The 20,469-nt window shown below is 27.2% G+C and overlaps 1 protein-coding gene across 1 annotated transcript; it reads left to right on the top strand.

The window, feature by feature from the left end:
- The first annotated feature begins 13,456 nt into the window (after positions 1-13,456).
- Positions 13,457-20,062, top strand: LOC113854110 (protein trichome birefringence-like 43). The gene is made up of 5 exons (XM_027484968.1): positions 13,457-13,933; positions 16,669-16,840; positions 18,190-18,365; positions 18,623-18,781; positions 19,728-20,062. Exons 1-5 carry the CDS (start codon positions 13,662-13,664, stop codon positions 20,026-20,028), a joined length of 1,080 nt encoding a protein of 359 aa, XP_027340769.1. The 5' UTR covers positions 13,457-13,661; the 3' UTR covers positions 20,029-20,062.
- The last annotated feature ends 407 nt before the right edge of the window (positions 20,063-20,469 follow it).

Raw genomic sequence — 20,469 nt, 5'->3', positions numbered from 1 at the left:
ATTAAGGAGCTTTGCATTAATTTCCAAAAGTAAAATTTATCCTATGGTAGGTAAAAATGAACATCATCTACATCTTTGTAATTTTCAAATGAAATGTACAGAGAATTGATTAAGGACGAAGACCAAGATTTTCTTTGTTGTCCGTATTTGCAGTTTTTTCATACAAAATTCCTATAAATTAAAAAGAACTATCTCTTGTATTTCATCCAAAAAAAATTTTACTTATCAAAAAACAAGAAAAGAAAAGAAAGATCATGGCTTTATAAAACAAGAGTTGAACAAAAGTTGTAGATAGAAAATTGCAAAAGAAAAATGGAAATTTGCAAGCCTGGAATCAAAGATGTGCATGTATAGAAAAACGGTTGAACAGACATAGGTATAGATTAAAAAAATGTAGAAAAGAAATGAAGTAATTAATCTTTGTTACCCTTTCTTTTTCTTTCTTAAGAGAACTCGATGGGGGGATTTCATTCTTCCCAATAGAGCTCAATGAAGCCTTATTTTGCTTCTTCCCACAAGGGTTTGATGAAGACATCTGCTTCTTTCCAACCATATCATTTTCCGATTCTGTTTCTTCTGATGGCAACTAGAAATGGAAATCATTACATCTTCATCACTTTTACTGTATATTGTGTACATGTAATTGATCGAGAACAGATGTGAATAATTTCAAAATTTTAGCACTTCAATTAAAATCTTAAACTTCTGCCCTTACTACATTCTTTCTCACTCACTAAGAGATAAGTGCAAGGACGGGGTTCAAGATTTTACAGTGTCAGAAGATCTTTTTTCTTCACCTAAGTTCAAGAATTTATTGAAAAGTGAAAGTTGCATGTATAAAACAATTAAATGAACAACCTTAGCTATAGACTGAAAAATCTAGGAAAAATTCAAGTTAATAAATTTGTTACCCTTTCTTTTGTTTTTCCCGAAGAGCTTGTTGAAGGCATCTTATTTTCTCTAACAGGACTCAATGGAGGCTTTCTCGAGTTTGATAAAGACTTGATTTGCTTCTTTCCGTGATATCTTGATGAAGTCATCCTCTTCTTGTCAACCATATCGTCATTAGTTTCAGTTTCTGAAGAAGAGATCGAAATGTTTGAAATTTGAATACTCTTTCTTGCCATGGTTTCTTCACTGATCAAGGATAGGAGATTTTGGAAAAATAGTTTTGTTATAGAACAAAAAACTCTTTGTTCATAGTTAACTTTGGATACTATGCATGCAAGCAATGCCATACCATTTGTCACTGCTCTCCTTCATGCACGGTATTTCCTCCTTACCAACGTTGACAAGTGGAGATAACACTAGTAAGTTACTAACATAATATAATTTTTTTTAATTAAAATTTAGTACCTTTTTATTTCAAATTTTCTAATAAGCCCTTTACAAAAAATATTAATTTTATTCAAAACAAAGTTAATCAGATTAACTTTTTAAAAGAAGAAGTTTCTTTTGCTAATATTGAAAAACAATTAGGTAATTTCTCACTTCAAAAGAAAATCCAATCTCTTTTAAACAAAATCCAAACTTCTATATGTTCTGACCTACCCAGCGCTTTCTGGAATAGGAAAAAACATATTGTCAGTCTCCCTTATGAATTAGGATTCAAAGATACCCAAATTTCCACTAAAGCCAGACCAATTCAGATGAATGAAGAACTCCTCCATTATTGTCAGAAAGAGATTACAGATCTCTTAGACAAAAATCTTATCAGGAAAAGCAAGAGTCCTTGGTCTTGCTCTGCTTTTTATGTTAATAAACCTGCTGAGATTGAAAGAGGTACTCCCAGACTTGTTATCAATTACAAACCCCTCAATCAAGCAGTCCTAAGAAACAAGGGGATAATGTCATCCCCACCAATATTCCCAAAAAACCCAGAACAGGCGTAACCTGTTACAATTGTGGTAAACCTGGCCATATTAGTAAGTATTGCAGGCTAAAGAAAAAGATTAGTAGCCTCAATCTAGAGCCTTCTTTAGAGGACCAAATCAATAATCTTCTGGCTAATACCTCTGATGAAGAGGAAGATTCTAATAAAGAATCTGAAGAAGAGGTCAACCAAATTCAAAATGATGACCAAGCTTCTTCTTCTGACAGTGATGAAACTCCAGAAATCAATGTTTTGACAAAAGAACAAGATCTTCTTTTTGAAGCTATAAGCTCTATTTCGGATTTTCAAGAAAGAAAAGAATTTTTAAACAAATTCAAAGAGGTTTTAGAAAATAAACCTAAACCTAAAGAATATTTTACCTCAAACAAATTCGATATTACAGATATTTTTAAAAGATTAGAAAAGAATTCTAATATTAAACCAACCACTATTCAAGATCTCCAGATTGAGATAAATAATCTCAAGAAAGAAATCAGAGAAATTAAAGATCAACAACAAATTCACCAAGTTATTCTTTCTCAGTTAGATGATGATTCTGACATTGAGAAAGTAGAACTTCCTGAGGATAATGATTCTGTAAAGGTTGACTCTGGTAATCCAGAAGAAACTTTTATGTGTTTGATCAACAAGGTCAAAATACAAAAATTTTACATTAATATCAGAATCGTTATTGATGATTTTGTTCTTGACACTTTGGCCCTTTTTGATACAGGTGCTGATTCAAATTGTATTTTAGACTCAATTCTGCCAAGATCTTTTCAAAATTCGATATGAAATCGGGATTTTGGCAAATCCAAATTTGCGAAAATGATAGGTACAAGACTGCCTTTACTGTTCCCTTTGGGCATTACGAATGGAATGTTATGCCCTTTGGTCTAAAAAATGCTCCTTCTGAATTTCAAAAAATGTTAAAAATCTTGCCTCAAAACAAATTTTTGCGAGATGGCAAGCAATTTTAAGTGTTTTTGATTTCGACATAGAATATCTCAAAGGCACTTCAAACTCCCTTCCTGATTATCTTACCCGTGAATATTTACAGGATAAGTAAAATGCCTAGAAAGGCAGTTACCCCTTCTAGGGGAGGAACCACCAGAGGCGGCAAAGTCAGATTAGCTCTGACTCTAAATAAACCAAGACCACAATCTGCTTCAGCAGATTCAAAAACCTCTTCTTCTGGGTCATCGACCCCCATTGAGTCATCGACTCAAAAGGCAATCCAAATTGTTGAGTCATCAACTCAGCAATCTGGAACTCCAAAAGAATCCTTCAAAAAGACTGATTCTGTTGTCAAAACCACCAAACAAACCAAAACAGACTATGCTCTCCCAATTAGTACGCTTTTAGCTATCCAACAAGGAAGCTTGAGTAGCCTACCAAATAAATATTGGGCAGACATTGCCTCTGAAGAAGATATGGAATTAGATTTAGCAAGCCTAAACACCATACTCCAGACCTTCAACCAAACCCAAAAAACAATAACCAATAAGACAGAAGGGACCCTTGACCTTCAAAAGGGAAAACAAAAAACTTCAAACCCAAGCCATTATGTAGCCAAAGGAAAATTCTCCTCAGTCATACAAATGGAACCTGAATTTTGGGACAAAAACCCATACAAGGCAATTACTAAAGTCTTCCCACCAGGATTTCATTTTAGACCATATCAGGCTAATAAAACCAGACAGTTTTATGAGTTTATCTTAGTGGATTCAGATTCTGTTTCCATTAAGCATTACAAGGACCACAAGGATCCGTCAGTTACAACCCATTCAACAATACAAATCCTGAAAGTCTTAACTCCAAAGGCTTTTGGAAAAAATTTAAATTCTTATAAAAAGTTTTCCCAACCATTTGATCCAGTAGGATATAATTATTGGGACTACATTGACGCGTGGACAAGAACTTTCTGGTTCCAAAATAAACTTAACCGACATTCTTGGTTAATATATTTTAAAAAGAATCAGAATTATAACTTTCCAAATTGGTTCCTCCAATGGTGGGATTATTTTGGACCAATAGAAGAAATCTTTCCCACTCCTGTCAAAGAAGGATACAAAATTTACAAAGGCAGATATCTGCGAGAATCAAGAATTCCAGCAGATCTTAAATACTTCTCTGATTTTGCCCTGGCATGGGTATTCTCATGGCAATACAGATATGGCAAGACAGAAAATGAAGACACTCTCCCATTGTTACACAGGTATTCCTTTGTAAAATGGTGGAATCAATTCAATGCGGAACATGCCGGACCAGAAGGAGTTGCTGAATATTTTGGGAAAAATCCCAAATTATTAAATCTTGCTGACCCAGCAACATTCCAATTCCTTATTCAGAAATCCAAAATTGCAGCATTCTTATCAGGATGCGATACCAAAGAGAAAATGAAGAAAAATCTTCAAGATGTTCTCCTGTTATTGCAAAACCAAGAAGAAGGAGAATCTTCTAACCAAAATGTCAATATTGAAGAAAATCAAAATGAAGATGATTGTTTCGGTATTGACATTCAAGATCTTTAGAAACCGGTACTATAGTTAATAGTTCCAGTCACCAACCGGAACTGTAGAAATAGTACTTTAAGATTTTCTATATAAGGAGGCCTCGACTATATTGTGAGGTACCCTTTCATTTAGCAAGAGAAGAAAGATTTAAGAGAGAGAAGCTCTGAGAGAAAAACTTCTTGTAAGCCTTCTTCTTCTTTGAGATCTTTCAATAAAATTTGCTGTTTCAAATTATTTTCCTCTCTTCTCCCTCTTAGCCGGTCCTGTTCGGACTACCGTCGCTCCGGCTTTCTTCTCTTCTCCCTTCACTAGATCTGTGTTGGTTATACCACCGTTCTAGTTTCTTTATGTTATAACTGTTTTACATACTGCACTTTTAATTTCTGCATATCATTTTAGTAGTCCTGTTATAACTGTTGTGTTTGGGTGTAATTTCAGGAGAATGATTCTCCTGGTCATTAAAGAGATTGGTTTTAGTTGGAGAGGAGGAGGAACTGGAGCCAGAACAAAAGGAAATGCGAGAGAAAGAGCGTAAGAGTCTAGACATGATATAAAAACATCTGGCTCATCACCCTCATTTGGTTCCGTAACAATACATCTGTTAATTATTTATAACTTATCCAACTGGATCAGGTTATTTGTGGACTTTTTTTTTTTTTTTTTTTTTTTTTTTTTACAAAATTCTGAAAATTCTTTTACTATAGCCACCAGCTTCTTATGTTCTTTTGTTTCTTTTGAATACAGCCCTTCAATGGATTAGGCATCCTATCCCCAATAAAAAAGATCTTCTTAACAGACTCAATTCTGCCAAGATCTTTTCAAAATTCGATATGAAATCGGGATTTTGGCAAATCCAAATTTGCGAAAATGATAGGTACAAGACTGCCTTTACTGTTCCCTTTAGGCATTACGAATGGAATGTTATGCCCTTTGGTCTAAAAAATGCTCCTTCTGAATTTCAAAAAATCATGAATGACATTTTCAATCCTTATTCAAAATTTGTCATTGTCTACATTGACGATGTTTTAATTTTTTCTCAATCCATCGATCAACATTTTAAACATATAAATGTTTTTATCAATATATATATATATATATATATATATATATATGAGAGAGAGAGAGAGAAACCAAATTAAATAAATACATTGGATTTTTAAGAATGTTTCAATTAAATAATAATTAAAAATAAAATAAATATTTTTTCACATAATAAAATAATATTTTGATTAATTTAATTTAATCCAATGACAGTGTAAAAATTTTGACAGTCTCATCCAATTATATATTGTTGATTTTTGTAATAATTAATATAAAAATCATATTTACAGTGTATTCTAATCAGTTGATAGTTTATTAAATTTTTATATTAATAATGCACCAAAATGAAACTTATAAAATAATTCCTAAATTAATATTAAATTTTAAAGGCTTACAAGATATGAATGTTACCAACAATAGTAGATGTTTATTTTCTCATTACAAGTTTTTAAAATGATTCTTTTAATAATTTGACAAGGAAAAATATTTTATATTTTTATGTATTAAAATATTTTATTCTTATTTAATATTTTCTATATGTAAGTACTAAGATGTTAGATAATTTACCAAAAAGAATGGTGAACGTTTGCTTGACCTTATCTTCAAAAAATTCTTTATTAATTGCAACTTGTTTAAAAAAAATGTAAAATTTATGCATAAATGTGAAGTGTTAAAAAAATCTGTTTTTAAAGCTAAAAATAATAAATTCCATTATACTTGTAGATATATGTATATTAAATATAATTTATAAATGAAAAATATATTAAATAGAATATTAATTATTTATTATTAATAAATAAATATTTTATCAAGTTAAATAAGAATAAACTTAAGAAAAATTTTAAGACTAAAATATTATGAAGATAAATTATTTAAATTAAGATACACATATTTATTGATATGCTATATGTTAAAAATTAAAAATGAACCTAATATTAAAACTTATTAAGATTAAAATAATTCACTTTATAAAAATATAATTTTAATTTGAGATAGTATGTTTATATTTAAATTTAAGTAATAAATTTTAAAAGGAATAATTTAAAATAAAAATAAAATAAAATGTTTATTGTAAAAGAAGTCTTATACAACTTAGTAAAAAAGGTAATCCGTAAATATTACTTTAAATTAAGAGCAATAATCATTGATCAATTTCATTTCCTAAACAATATGTAATTAATAAATCAACATAGATTTCAATAACAACTTTAAAATTTTAAAACACAATAACAAACCTGTGCATTACACTTACACATATCACCGCACTAGTATGTTATTAACATGATATATCATACTAATTGATAATTATATTATAATTATTAGAAAACTTATTTTAGAGACAAAATATAGAGATTGTATAAAATTTATTTCTAATAGTAACGAATTTAAAGAGAAATTTTATAAAAAATAAAATAAAACATTTTAGACAAAATATGACCAAAGTGTTCCATGGAATGAGGCTTTGGTGGTTAAACTACTAAGGAAGAAAAACTTAAAAAGCTTTGGAAGTTAATGTGAGGTGAATTTGAGATTACGGACGTTAATAGTGGCTATTAGATAGTGATGTTATGGGCATGTTAGACACAATTTTCTACTTTCCAATAATCAAGGAATGGTTAAAGATCCTAATGAGGATTAAAGGCTTGTAATGGCAATATAAACAAACATGTATTGTAGAGTTGTATGAAATACTTCCAAGGTTTATCAATGGCTTAGAAGAAGGGTCATCATAGAGTGGTCTCTGTTCTTATGAGGATCCCAAGTTCCCAACCCATTCCATGGATATTTCCCATTGATATTATCCATCAAGGGTCTTGTAAGAACTTGGTTGGTCGAAGTTTTGCACATTCAAACTTCTAGAAAAATCTTTATAGAAAAATAAATTAATAATTTTTTATAAATTAGAAATAACTTATATTTCTTTAAATGTTTACAAGTTTTTAAAAAAATTATTTAACTTTTTAAAAATAAAAATATGTTATTTTTAACTTATAAAAAAAATTATACACTATTTTTTTCTTCTATAAACACTTTTCTAAAAGTTCACCCAAACATAGCTTTAATCTTCTTCCACCAAATCTATTATCTCTTTTGTTTAACAGATATGGTATTTGTTGCTTCAAGCCTTAGTTTTTTTTTTTTTCAGCTTTCCTCTGTAACCAAAAAAGATAAAGGATTTGCAACGATGTCTTTAGAAAAATGATGGAAGTTAGAGACAAAAATGCAGACCAAGACAAAACTATTAGATCAATATCTATTTATTCTTTTTCTAAATTACTTTACATAAAAGAAGTTGATTTAGGCGATTTCTTTTTTAATCTTGTATTTTTAAAATTGATCACCTAATTTGTAACAAGTTGGCGACTTCTTATAATCTTAATTGAGATATTTTGTTAATCTTATTCATTTTGATGAAATAACTTGTTAATATTGTTTTTAAATAATTGTTATCATTTTTAAGCTATGAAAACTTGGCAATTCTAAATTTATAAAGGGATCTATTTTATTTTAATTAAAAGTAAAGAATTTATATTGTTAGAAGTACGTCATTTCTTTTTTCACTAGAAAATATGAGAATAAGAAAATTAATTGTCGACCTAAATTTAAATTAATATATATATATATATGTTTTTTTTATTAATTTTTACTACTTTTATTTTAAAAATAATAATAAAATAATTTTTAAAAATTATTATAAATTTATAAAATAATTTAAGGTGTCTTTAAAGTAAATTAGGGATACTTTGAAACTAAGTTTATATCCTTTTCCATTAATAACTAACCTATATAACTTAATTTTTACCGATCATTTCTTTTCAGTTGAAGGGAATTTTAATATTTTTTATTTAAAATAAAATTTGTAGCAACTCTAATTGTCAATAAATTCTTTGTAAATACTATGTCTTACGTTATGAATTCAATTATGATAATGATATTGCCATTTAAATTTTTATTAAACCCTTTTAATTTTTTCTCTGATTAATGAATTATCTTTTGTTTTAAATTAAGTGTATAATTAATAAAAATAAACATTATCTTGAAATTTTAATAATAAATAAAAATTATTTTTTAAAAAAGACAGAAAAAAAAATTAAAGTGTCTACAAATAATTCACATCATCTTTCACCTTATTGGGGACTAAGTTCGTTTCTAAAAGGATACTAAGATCTTACACATTTTGGGTATTTAATTCTTTACACTCAAATTTCTAACCAAACCTATGTAATAAGACATTTTCACGTCTTAAACCACTATACCCATCTTTCGGTTGAAATTATTACAATTTTCAATCATCTATTTAAGGATTTAATGTAAAATACTCTTATAATTCATAAGATTACCATAGAAAAAAAATATTTTAAATAAAAGTTACTTATATCAAAGTAATAATATATAGATACACCAAATCAAATAGACATCAATAATAAATATTACATGAGTCAATCAGTTATAAGAAAACTATCAACAAAGTAATTAGGTGAATTGAACCACTTCATCACATTTTCTTTTATCCAATTGTTAAAATCAATAGATGTAAACATGGCCAACCAATAACAATTAAGCATTTAGTGAAAGTTGAAAGGATAATTTTAGCTGAAGTTATTATTAATTTAACTTATTACATGTCACATTTATAAGATAATATGACTAATTTTCTTTTTTTTTTAATAAAGGAAAATATAAATTGTCCTTTTCCCAGAATGAAAAATAGAGAAAACTTCACAAATTATCCAATGTCACAGAGGACGAAATGTGGATTGCTATTTTGGAATGAAACAAAAAATGAATATTTATCTTTCCTTCTTAATCACTCTTTTCTTTTATTGTATAGATTACGCATTATACTGACACACAATCTTTTCTCTTAATAAGTAATTACATTTTTAGTAAAATAAACCAACAGATGAATATTTACAATTTTATCTACTTCTACGTATTTATTGCGTTGTTTCTCTTCAATATTTTGGAAATTTTGTTTCTTTCACTTTTTATTATCAATTTTCTAAATTAATAATTTTTTTTACAATTTTACTCAAAATAATTAATGTGTATTTAGTAAAGAGTAATACATTAGTCGAATAAATAATATACTATCTCTATTATTTTTAAACTTCAATAATTTTTTATTTTTCAAAATTACTCTTAGTAATGAATGTTTGATTGACATAGAATAATAAATGTGTAAAATAATTAATATACAAGATAAAAGATATAATAGAAGTTTAAATGATAATTTTTTATAAAATGTAGAGTAATAAATATTTTCTTAATTCTTGTATCAAAACATAAACGTAAAGAGAGAAAAAAAAAGGAACGGATTAATATCTTCATATTTAATTCTTGTGATATTAACATACTTATAAAATGGTGTAAATTCTAAATAAATCATAGAATTTGTGTTTGATCACTTATTTTGATCATAAGCTAGAAAAAAATTAAAATCATTAATTAATATAAATAAATATTAATGATTTTAGTTTATTTATAATTTTTGTTTCCTTTAAATTTTGTTGTTACAAGTTTTAATCGAAAAATATTTAAATATTATTTATGTAATTTAATTTTACTTTCTTATTTAATAATATATAACATTTCACCTTTGAAATTTTACCTTTTGGATAAATATGTTTCTAAATTTATTAAAAAAATAAAACAAATAAAATTAATTATATATTGACATATTATAAAAATATATTTTGTAACACATAATTATGGTAAATTGAGAAAAGTAAAAATATACATTCATATAATACAAATAATGACGATTAACAATATTTTTAAAATATTAATAATTCTTAATAATTAAACCCCAAAATATATAACATTAATTAATATACTATAAATATATATTGATTTAACTTATTCATAATTGTTTTCATCTTTTAATCGTACCCTTACAAGTTTTAATGGAAGAAATATTTGAATAATATCAATTTAATTTAATTTCACTATTTTAAATATTGAAAATTTCATTGAAATACATTTTATCCCTTTAACTTTTAGGATAGTTGATGAAAGAAAGTTTCGAAGAGGAGAAAAGAGGTGAATTTTTTATTTTAAATAAATATATTTAAAATTAATATTTTAAAATTAAAAAATATAAGTTATATATTAATATGAATTTAACGTATTAGTTATCTATTTAATGTATATAATTTTTTAATTTAAATTTGTAAAATATGTCATCTTCTCTTTTTTTTTTAATTTTTCTAAAATTATATTTGAGAGGAGATTTTTAGAAAAGAAAGAAAAGAAAGACGTAATTTTTTATTTTAAATTAAAATAATTATATATTATTTTTATGACAAATATATCATTGATACATTAAGTTTATGTTAATATATTAATTTATATTTTTTTATTTTTAAAAAATATTAATTTTAAATATATTAATTTAAAATATATTTAAATATATTTATTTAAATTTTGTTGTTACAATTTTTAATCAAAAAATATTTAAATATTATTAATGTAATTTAATTTTACTTTCTTATTTAATAATATAGAACATTCACCTTTGAAATTTTACCTTTTGTATAAATATCTTTCTAAATTTATAAAAAGATAAAAACAAATAAAATTAATTATATATTGACAAATTAAAAAAATATACATTCATAGAATACAAGTAATGACGATTTAAAATATTTTTAAAATTGTAATTATTCTTAATAATTAAACTACAAAATATATAACATCAATTAATATAATATGAATATATATTGATTTAACTTATTCATAAATTTTTTCATCTTTAATCTTACTCTTACAGGTTTTAATCGAAAAACTATTTGAATAATATCAATTTAATTTAATTTTATTATTTTATATATTCAATATTTGATTGAAAGTACATCTTATACCTTTAGCTTTTAGAATTGTTTAGCAAAGAGTTTTGAAGAGGAGAAGAGGATGAGTTTTTTTTATTTTAAATAAATATTTAAAATTACTATTTTCTTAAAAATAAAATATATAATTTAAACTTAAAAAATATACCCACCCCTTCTTTCTGCTCCAAAATTTCTCTCTCAAGTCTCAAACATATTTTGGTCTATTTATAATTAATTTTTCAAGATTAAATAAACAGCAATGAAAATATATTAATTATTAATAAATCATAAAAGCATATATTTTAATGTACATATTGATTATAAATAAAGAAAATATAAATTAACATAATATAATATTGTTATATTAATATTCTTGTTTATAATTAAAGATGTTGAGAATTACTTGTATGTATAAGTTTATTTACAATTAAAAAAATATAATTTATTACACGCAATAGAAGTTGACTCAGCTAGTTTGATAGATTTATGTAAAAACAAAGAAAATAAAACAAATAAAATTATCCTATAAATTAATTGAACTAATACCCTTCTTCTTTTTAGAAAAAAAAATACTCACTATTTAAGATATATTTCCAAAATTTTAATATAGTGATTGGTTTTTCTCAAAAAGTGAATATTTTACATAATTTGGTATAGTTAATATAACTTTTACAGTTAGTTTTTTTTTGTGTATTATATATATGTATTATAATACAATTAATCAAGCCTATAAACAACTTAACTGGAGTATTTTCAGTAAATAATTGCATAAATTTATGTACCATAGAGTTATTCTTATTAAAATTTTATGCAGTGATGACAATTTAAAATTGTGATTGCAAATTATCTAAACGTCTTAATTATAATTAATTCAATTTATTTGAAAAGATATATAATATTTCAGTGATGTCAATGGGATCAAATTTTATTTATTAAACTCAACATGAATATTCATTTTCACTATCACACGTTCTTTTATAGTTAAAATGCATCATCGTGATGGCACGTAAAAATCTCTCCTTTTCATCCGTCTCATCTTCTTACTTCTATTTTATTAATATCAGTGACGCCACCCCCACTCAAGAATGAAGATTGTCTTAATTAAGAAATTCTAAATTATTATTCTCGGATGGTTAATAATTATTTAAATTAAAAAAGGAAAGATAAATAATATATATATATTATTTTAATTCATAAGATCTTAATTAGACCTATATATATATACATATATAATGCTATATCTTAAAAGGAAAATAAAACATTCTAATTACAAAAATTATGTAATTAGAATAAGAATATTAATGTAAATTTCAAAAATTTTGTAAATAGGTTAAGAATTATAAATTAATTGAACAAAAAATCATATATAAATAAAATCATGTTAATATGAAGATAGTTAAAATTTACTTTGATAACACCTATGTTAAAGAAATTAATGTCTAGATATAAGTAAGAGGATACGTTTAGCACACACAAAATTTTTAATATTTAATATTTAATTAAAATGAAAATACGATTACGTGTTGTCATTTGCTACATTCTCGCTGAACTAGTGTGAAACTTGCATAATATTGTAGTCTATTGCGAACAGAAATTCTAATTATAGTTTTGAATAGTTTTATGAAGAATCATAGAGTACCAAAATAATTTCCTTCTCTCCCACATTTAATTTATTGAAATATTAGAAGAGAAATATTTTACCTGATAAATGCATGTTATTGTTGTTCATAAAAAAAATTACTATTGTGATCCTAAAATAATTTCAGCAGACTTTCAATAAAAAAAAAAATCTTGAATTGATTTTTAAAATTTGCTTAATTTTACAATTGGACTCTTACAATTGATATTACGAGCGATAAAGTCTCATAACAATGCTTATATTAGAAAAAAACCGAATAATTATAAAAAATAAATGAATTTAATTGCTCTGTTGCACACTTCCATAAATATCAAAATTTGCCCATTAAAAAGCAATTAACATTAATATAAATTTTTTTATTAATGAATTGATTATACTGATTATGTTGTTCACATAATTAAAATGTGCTAGATAACATAATCAAAGATAAGGAAAAAATGTTTATTTCTCAACATCATTCTGATTATTGATTTAGAACCATTATTTGATGTTCCTTCTCCCTCTCTTACTTCCTATCTTTCCTTTCCCACTCTTACTTGCATATATAATTCATTCTTAAATATAAAAGCACATAAAAAAGTTTGCAACCGTTTCTTCCATTACCACTTTGGAAGATACCAAATCAACCATTGCATCACATTTACAAATAAAACTCCAAATCCAAAACACCACCGCCACCACCCTGTCTATTGATTATCATATTTATTGTAAGCACCACCACCAACTGCTACTATAACCATCTTTTCATCACTTTCACTCCCATGGGGTCTATCTCCATATCATTCGTGCTGTTTCTTACCCTTTTCATTCAGATACATGGAAGTGATTATCTTTATCACCAGGAGTCGAGAGGCTTTGCAAAGAATGGTTGTAACCTGTTTGAAGGAAGCTGGGTCTATGATGATTCATACCCTCTTTATGAAACCTCACAGTGTCCCTTTATAGAGAAGGAATTTGATTGTCAAAACAATGGTAGACCAGACAAGTTCTATCTCAAGTATAGATGGCAACCCACATGGTGCAACTTACCGAGGTACATACCTTTGATTTGCTCTTTGTTTTATTGTGTCAGTTTTTACTTTTACTTTATTTTATTTTATCAGTGTCATGCCAATTTGATTGTTTCTCACCTACTAAGATATATATGGACATGGTATAGATGCGTAGTTTTTGCTGGTGATATCTTTTTCTTCTTTTATGTTTTTCCTTTTCCCAAAATTAAGTCTTTTGTGCCATATATGTTATGGTTACTTTAATCTACTCCGTCAGTTACTTTTGAAACTGCTAGTTGTTTGATTTTTAACATAGAAGAAGACAATGACAACTAAGCTATAACAAAAAGAGACAAATCTATTGATGGAAGTATAAATTCTTAGGAACTAGTCAATTGTTTCTTATGGGTGATAACGGGGGTTGGAGCTAGAATGAATTAAATTTGAGATTTCATTTAGAAAAAAATAATAATAAGATAGTAATAATTATTTATTAAATTACCAAATTAAACTTTTTATTTTTGTAATCTATTTTATATATATATATATATTCTATAAAAATTTTAACATGATTGGTTGTTATCGTTTTATATTTTACCTACCGAAATGAAGTTAATGTGTTGGAAAAATCATGAATAGAATTCCTTTTCTGCCCTTTTATTCTTTTAATTTAGTATTTGTTTTGCTTAAAGTTTAAATAGTTAATTTTGATGGATTTGATTTCAAATCATTTAATGTGATTGGGATATATATATATATATATATATATATATATATATATATATATTTATACTTTTATTAAAATACGTATTTTATTAAAGAAAAATATTAGACAATTTAGTATGTGATTTTCACTAATTAAAGTATGATGTTATTTTTATGTTACTTTCTTGATCGTTCTTCATTTTTGTTCCTTTTTTTTCAACTATAAATTACCAAGCTTTGTTGTTTCTACACTTAAATTTCATACCTAGTTGGTCATTTAAGATCTGATTGAATATTTTTTGTCGACAGAGATTAGTTGAGAAAACAAAGATAAGTTTTACATATGCTAAAGTGAATTTTGGTGGTAAAATGGAATTACTAGTGAAATACAAAATAGGCACTCAATCACAAAAGAAATTTCAAAGTTGTTTAATTAGTTTTTTAACATGCTTAAATCCTTACCTGAATAATACAAAAATTCAAGACTTTGAGTTTGAAGAGAAATTAGAACATTAGGAAGAGAACTCTATTCATGGTTTATACGCATAATTAAAAGTAGAGGGGAATCTTTAATTCATATTATGCCTTGAGGAATTGAAACTCGTGTAAATGCCTGTGCTCGTGGAATTATAGGACTCAATCTATGAAGAATACCAATCAACAACTAATTAATAGGAGCACCTTATATGGTTAAAAGACCTATGTCAAATAATGACATTATGATAAAGCATAAACAAAAAGTTATGAACCTTGAAATTAAGGAACAGGCAAAAAGATTCTGCAGTTAAATCAAATGTTAAATCTGATGGAGATTTTGCAATTCCTCAGGCCAGTTGTTAATTATCCCTATCAATATGTAAACCACAACTTGAAAGGGAAACTATTCTAACCATGAAAGGACATTTTAATTGTTTATTAAGACACTCATGAAGAGCTCACTAGCAACCATACTGAGAAAAAGAAGGTTTGAAATTGCTTTTGCCAAGAAAAATTATGAAAGTTTTCACAATTGTAATTACAGCCACATCAGCCTCATTTATCTATAATTTTTTACAATTTAAAATAACTGCATTTGTGATCTCAAACGCAATTGCAATTTAAAACCTTGAAAAAGTAGTGCGGTAGTGCATCTATTTTGTTTCCTAATATTCGTTGTTCCTTTCATATGATAGAAATCTAACATAAAATTTTACCATCCCAGTATGAAAAAGAAAAAGAAAACAAAAGATAAGAAAAAAGAAAGAAAGAAAGATACAATCAAACACTGCTCGTTTGAAAAAGGCTGAACATGGCATGACTTAGTTTTATGAGTGGGCCATGTTCCAAGCTGGAGACAATATTTCCAGCATATGTCAGGTCTACCTTATGTTTTCTCTTTAACAAGCCTTCCCAAGTTAACTTTATTCAACTGTATTCAGATGACTTCTAATCCATTCTTTTTTTCAGATCAATTAAAGACTAACAATGATTATGCTATTGATTTATGATCCTTTAACCAACACAAGACATCTTTTTGCTTCTGTCTGCACATTTTAATATTTTTTTGCCCGGACACTCCACCATGTTATCAACTAATTAGGTAAGGTTGTTAAGCTTTACATATGTATAGAAGGAATTTGCTGATATATATCAATATATTTTTAAAATGAGTAGGTTAACAAATTATAATCAGTGTGTTTTAAAAATACACTTTAAGATACTGTAACTAAAAAATAAATAGATGTATATTAACATTAATGATTATTAACTTACATTCACTTACTTTTATTATAACTTTAATTTTCTTAAAATACACGTAAAGGTGTAACTTATTCAAATATTTTTTCTACAAAATATATGTTAACAGACCCTTGCATATATTTGAACTATCATATAAAATTGAAGTGCATAAGTCGGCAGAGACTTCCTCCATTATATGCTGTTGTGAAGTTGCTTTCAACCATTTTGTCCTCAAATAGGAGCACATGCTGTATTAGATCCCAACAAAGGACCACTTTAATGATCATTAAGGCCATGCAAGTTGAATTGGACCCACTTAAGATTATTTTGAATGAACCTTTCTTCCGTGTAGATTCAATGGTGAAGATTTCTTAAGAAGGCTTAGAGGAAAGAGCATCATGTTTGTGGGGGACTCTTTGAGTTTGAATCAATGGCAATCACTCACGTGCATGCTTCACACAGCTGTGCCACATGCCCAATACACCTCTGTGCGGAGTGGTGATCTCTCCATTTTCACCTTCCCGGTTAGATCTATTTTGCATCTTTTATTTTCTGAATTTTCAACTTCCCTTAGTCATTGTCACAACTTAAACCCAACACATCTACACAAATTCAAATTCATCCCATTAATTTAGAGCTATGTCAAGGTGGTTGTGCTTCCAATTTTGACTCCAAATGATTAGTAGCAAAATATATAAAATGTTAATTGGGTTGCTTCCATGCATGCATGGGTAATGTTGGAACCAATTTAAATGTAATCATGCAATAATAATAATAATAATAATACATTTTACAGCTGACTTCTTAGTTAACTATTTGACTCTCAAGATGACAGATTCCCACACATGCAAGAATGAAAGAAAGAGACCAAACAATTTATCCAACAAAAGTGATATTGATAAAAAGGAATGATGTAATGCTTTGGTGTCATGTATCCATCATAGCCCAATAATCTCTATTTGTTAATTATCCAGACAGATAAGAGCATAATTAAACGACATAATTGTTGAAAACACACCGACACAAGTAGAGGAAGAAATAGATTATGTTAACATGTCGGCATAATTTCTGATATAGCATAATTGCATCACTAAATACCAGTAACTAGTTATTAAATTAATCGATGGTGTGAAACATTGACAGTACAATTGACATTGTTGAAACAATTAGAAATATTTTATTATATGCAAATGAATAATGATTAAACCTTATTTAAATTTCTTTAATTTGAAATGAGTCCACCCCACTAGAAACAGAGCACCTGTTGATCTTAATTTTATACTGTTCTGTGACAGCTCCCTTCATTTTAAGAACCCAGTACTCATCTGTCTGATTAAAGAATTAATTTCAAATCATTATTCATTGTCCCACAACAAATGATAATGGCTAATTTAACTATTCATCTATGAGGTTGATTAGAACCATAAATATTAGTATTATTATGCGCAGACCCAATTGGAAAAAGTTCTGGCAATAGTCTACCATAGATTCATTTCCTAATATATAAAACTATTCTTTTAACTTAGGGCATAAGTTTTGGACATTATATTTTAAGATTAACCACGTCAAAAAAATTCATCAATCATCGATGACAAATAAACAATTCATTTTATTTCCACATGTTTCGAAATATGAATTTCACATGGCATGTGTTTTCTAAGGCAGAAGGTGTGAATTCATACATAACAAGGCATTAGACATGTCTATAACATTTAGTTCGGTCAGTGCTCGACATAGAATTAACTCTTGGTTTAACAAAAATGGATTAAATTTCAAACTATGACTAGAAACTTGTTTCCATGACAATCTTAACTTCAGGTACAAATTTGGTGTCAAATACCACATAATTGCTTTAGTGTCACAAAATTTGCAGGCCTATGATGTTAAAGTGATGTTCTCACGCAATGCATTTCTGGTGGACATTGTTGGTGAAAGTTTTGGTCGAGTCCTGAAACTTGATTCAATTGAAGCCGGCACAACATGGAAAGAAATAGATGTGTTGATATTTGACTCTTGGCATTGGTGGCTTCACACAGGAAGAAAACAACCGTATGTAAAATTAAACAGTTTTACTATTTGAACTACTTAAAATTGACACTTTTATACAATTATTTCTACCTCTCCTTTACTTTTATATATCTTGTACACACATCCTATACTCTTAAAGTAAAATAAAAATTACTTAAAGGTGTCTATTCCAAGATTAACAAAAAACATTTCCCAAAAGTTACTAGCTAGATACACTCTTCATCTTGCTAAATTTGTAACAATTGTATTCCTTTCCTTCTTATACTTTCTGCTTGTAGATGGGATTTCATTCAAGAAGGGAATAGGAGATTCAGAGACATGGATCGCTTGGTTGCATATGAGAAAGCATTGAATACATGGGCCAAGTGGGTTGATGACAATATTGACCCTACCAAAACAAGGGTATTCTTCCAAGGAGTCTCTCCAGATCATCAAAAGTAAGTATCTACATATCCACTGCTATCAATGGACTATACTATGATGAGATGAAAAATACAAAATCAATAAATCATTTTCTACAGGGCCATTTTTATTTCAAAATAATTTACTAAAAGTGACCCAATTATTACCACTACTGAAAATTTATTAGAAACATGTGTTTAATGAAACTTATTTTGAAAAACTAAATGCATATTTTTCTCAACCTTCTGAAAGATTTTTATTTAAATTATTTCTTAAAAATAATCTACTCCCAAGAAAGCACTACTTTTCATATTTGATCTCACTTAATTCGTGGCTTGTTTCTAACTCTTGTTAGTTGAATATAAATATATATAACTCAATGACGAACTGAAATCACTGAGTTCAAGACGGCTAACCAAACTTTTAAAGTGGTTTCTATATATATCTTTTGAGTATGATGATATGCTTATTTTTATATGATAAATACTCTTTAGTTTTTTTCTTCCAGTAATAGAATTCAGGCTCGGGAAGTTATTACTAATTTTGGTTGTGACATTGAATTTGTCGCATAATAATAGATTTATCTTTAATTTTGTTAATAATTAAAATTTATTTCTATTAGTAGTCTATGATAACTAGAGTCAATCGTAAATTGCTAATCTTAACTTCTAAGCTTTCTCCTTGTAAATGTGTAAAATAATCTAGACCCTTCATCCTATTATCAATGCTATATATAATCGGTTTCTTTTCTTGTGATGAGGTTATATGGATGGCTTAAGGTTGGGGAGTCAAAAGATAGCCATGGACCCAAAAAATCAAAAACAAAAATGGGTCAATGAACTCAAGCAAGGGCATACCCTTAGCCCACTTTTAACATATAAAAATAAATATATTACTCACAAAATTGTTGTATGTTGCCATAATACAAATATATGAAAAAAAAAACAAGAAATTAACATAATTTTTTCTGAATTGTTCCAGTCCAATGCAATGGGGTGAGCCAGGAGCAAACTTTTGTGAAGGGCAAACTAGGCCAGTGTTGGGATTGAGGTACCCAGGAGGTTCACACCCAGCAGAGTTGGTCTTAGAAAGAGTGATAGGAACCATGCAAAAGCCTGTGTATTTGCTGAACATTACTACCCTTTCACAGCTAAGGAAAGATGGCCACCCTTCTGTTTATGGACATGGAGGACATAGGGACATGGATTGCAGCCACTGGTGCCTAGCTGGTGTTCCTGACACTTGGAATGAGCTTTTATATGCTAGTTTCATTCAAATTTAAGTTTTAGTTACTGCTTATTACAAATAAAATGGGTCCTACAAAATCCATAATTCTATTTCGACATTAAAATAAATCAAATCAAGATTTGTATAGATTTATCAAATAAGGTATCTCATATTTTAAAATTGTATTATTTTGAATTTTAATTTTGGCTCTCTGTGAGAACTCAAACGTGGAATTCAAGACTTACTTGTAATGAAGGTACACTCAATAAGAGTAGTGTTAATAATACATTGCTTTTATCTATTTATTTATCTAAGATAATGAAATTTAAAGTTATTTAGTTGTTGATAATTTATTATAATTTTATATATAAAATTTTGATATTGTCATGTTTAAAGCAAAATAAAAACTCATACACTTAATATATTCGTGTCGAAAGAAAGAAAAGTTTTATCAAAAGTTATGAAGTTTATTATTTAATTTGTAGGTTTTAACAAA

Source organism: Abrus precatorius, unplaced genomic scaffold, assembly GCF_003935025.1.
Source record: "Abrus precatorius isolate BTA unplaced genomic scaffold, Abrus_2018 Scaffold11, whole genome shotgun sequence".
Taxonomy (NCBI): Eukaryota; Viridiplantae; Streptophyta; class Magnoliopsida; order Fabales; family Fabaceae; genus Abrus; species Abrus precatorius.
Note: the sequence above shows the minus strand (reverse complement) of the source record. Positions and strands in the feature narration are given on the sequence as shown.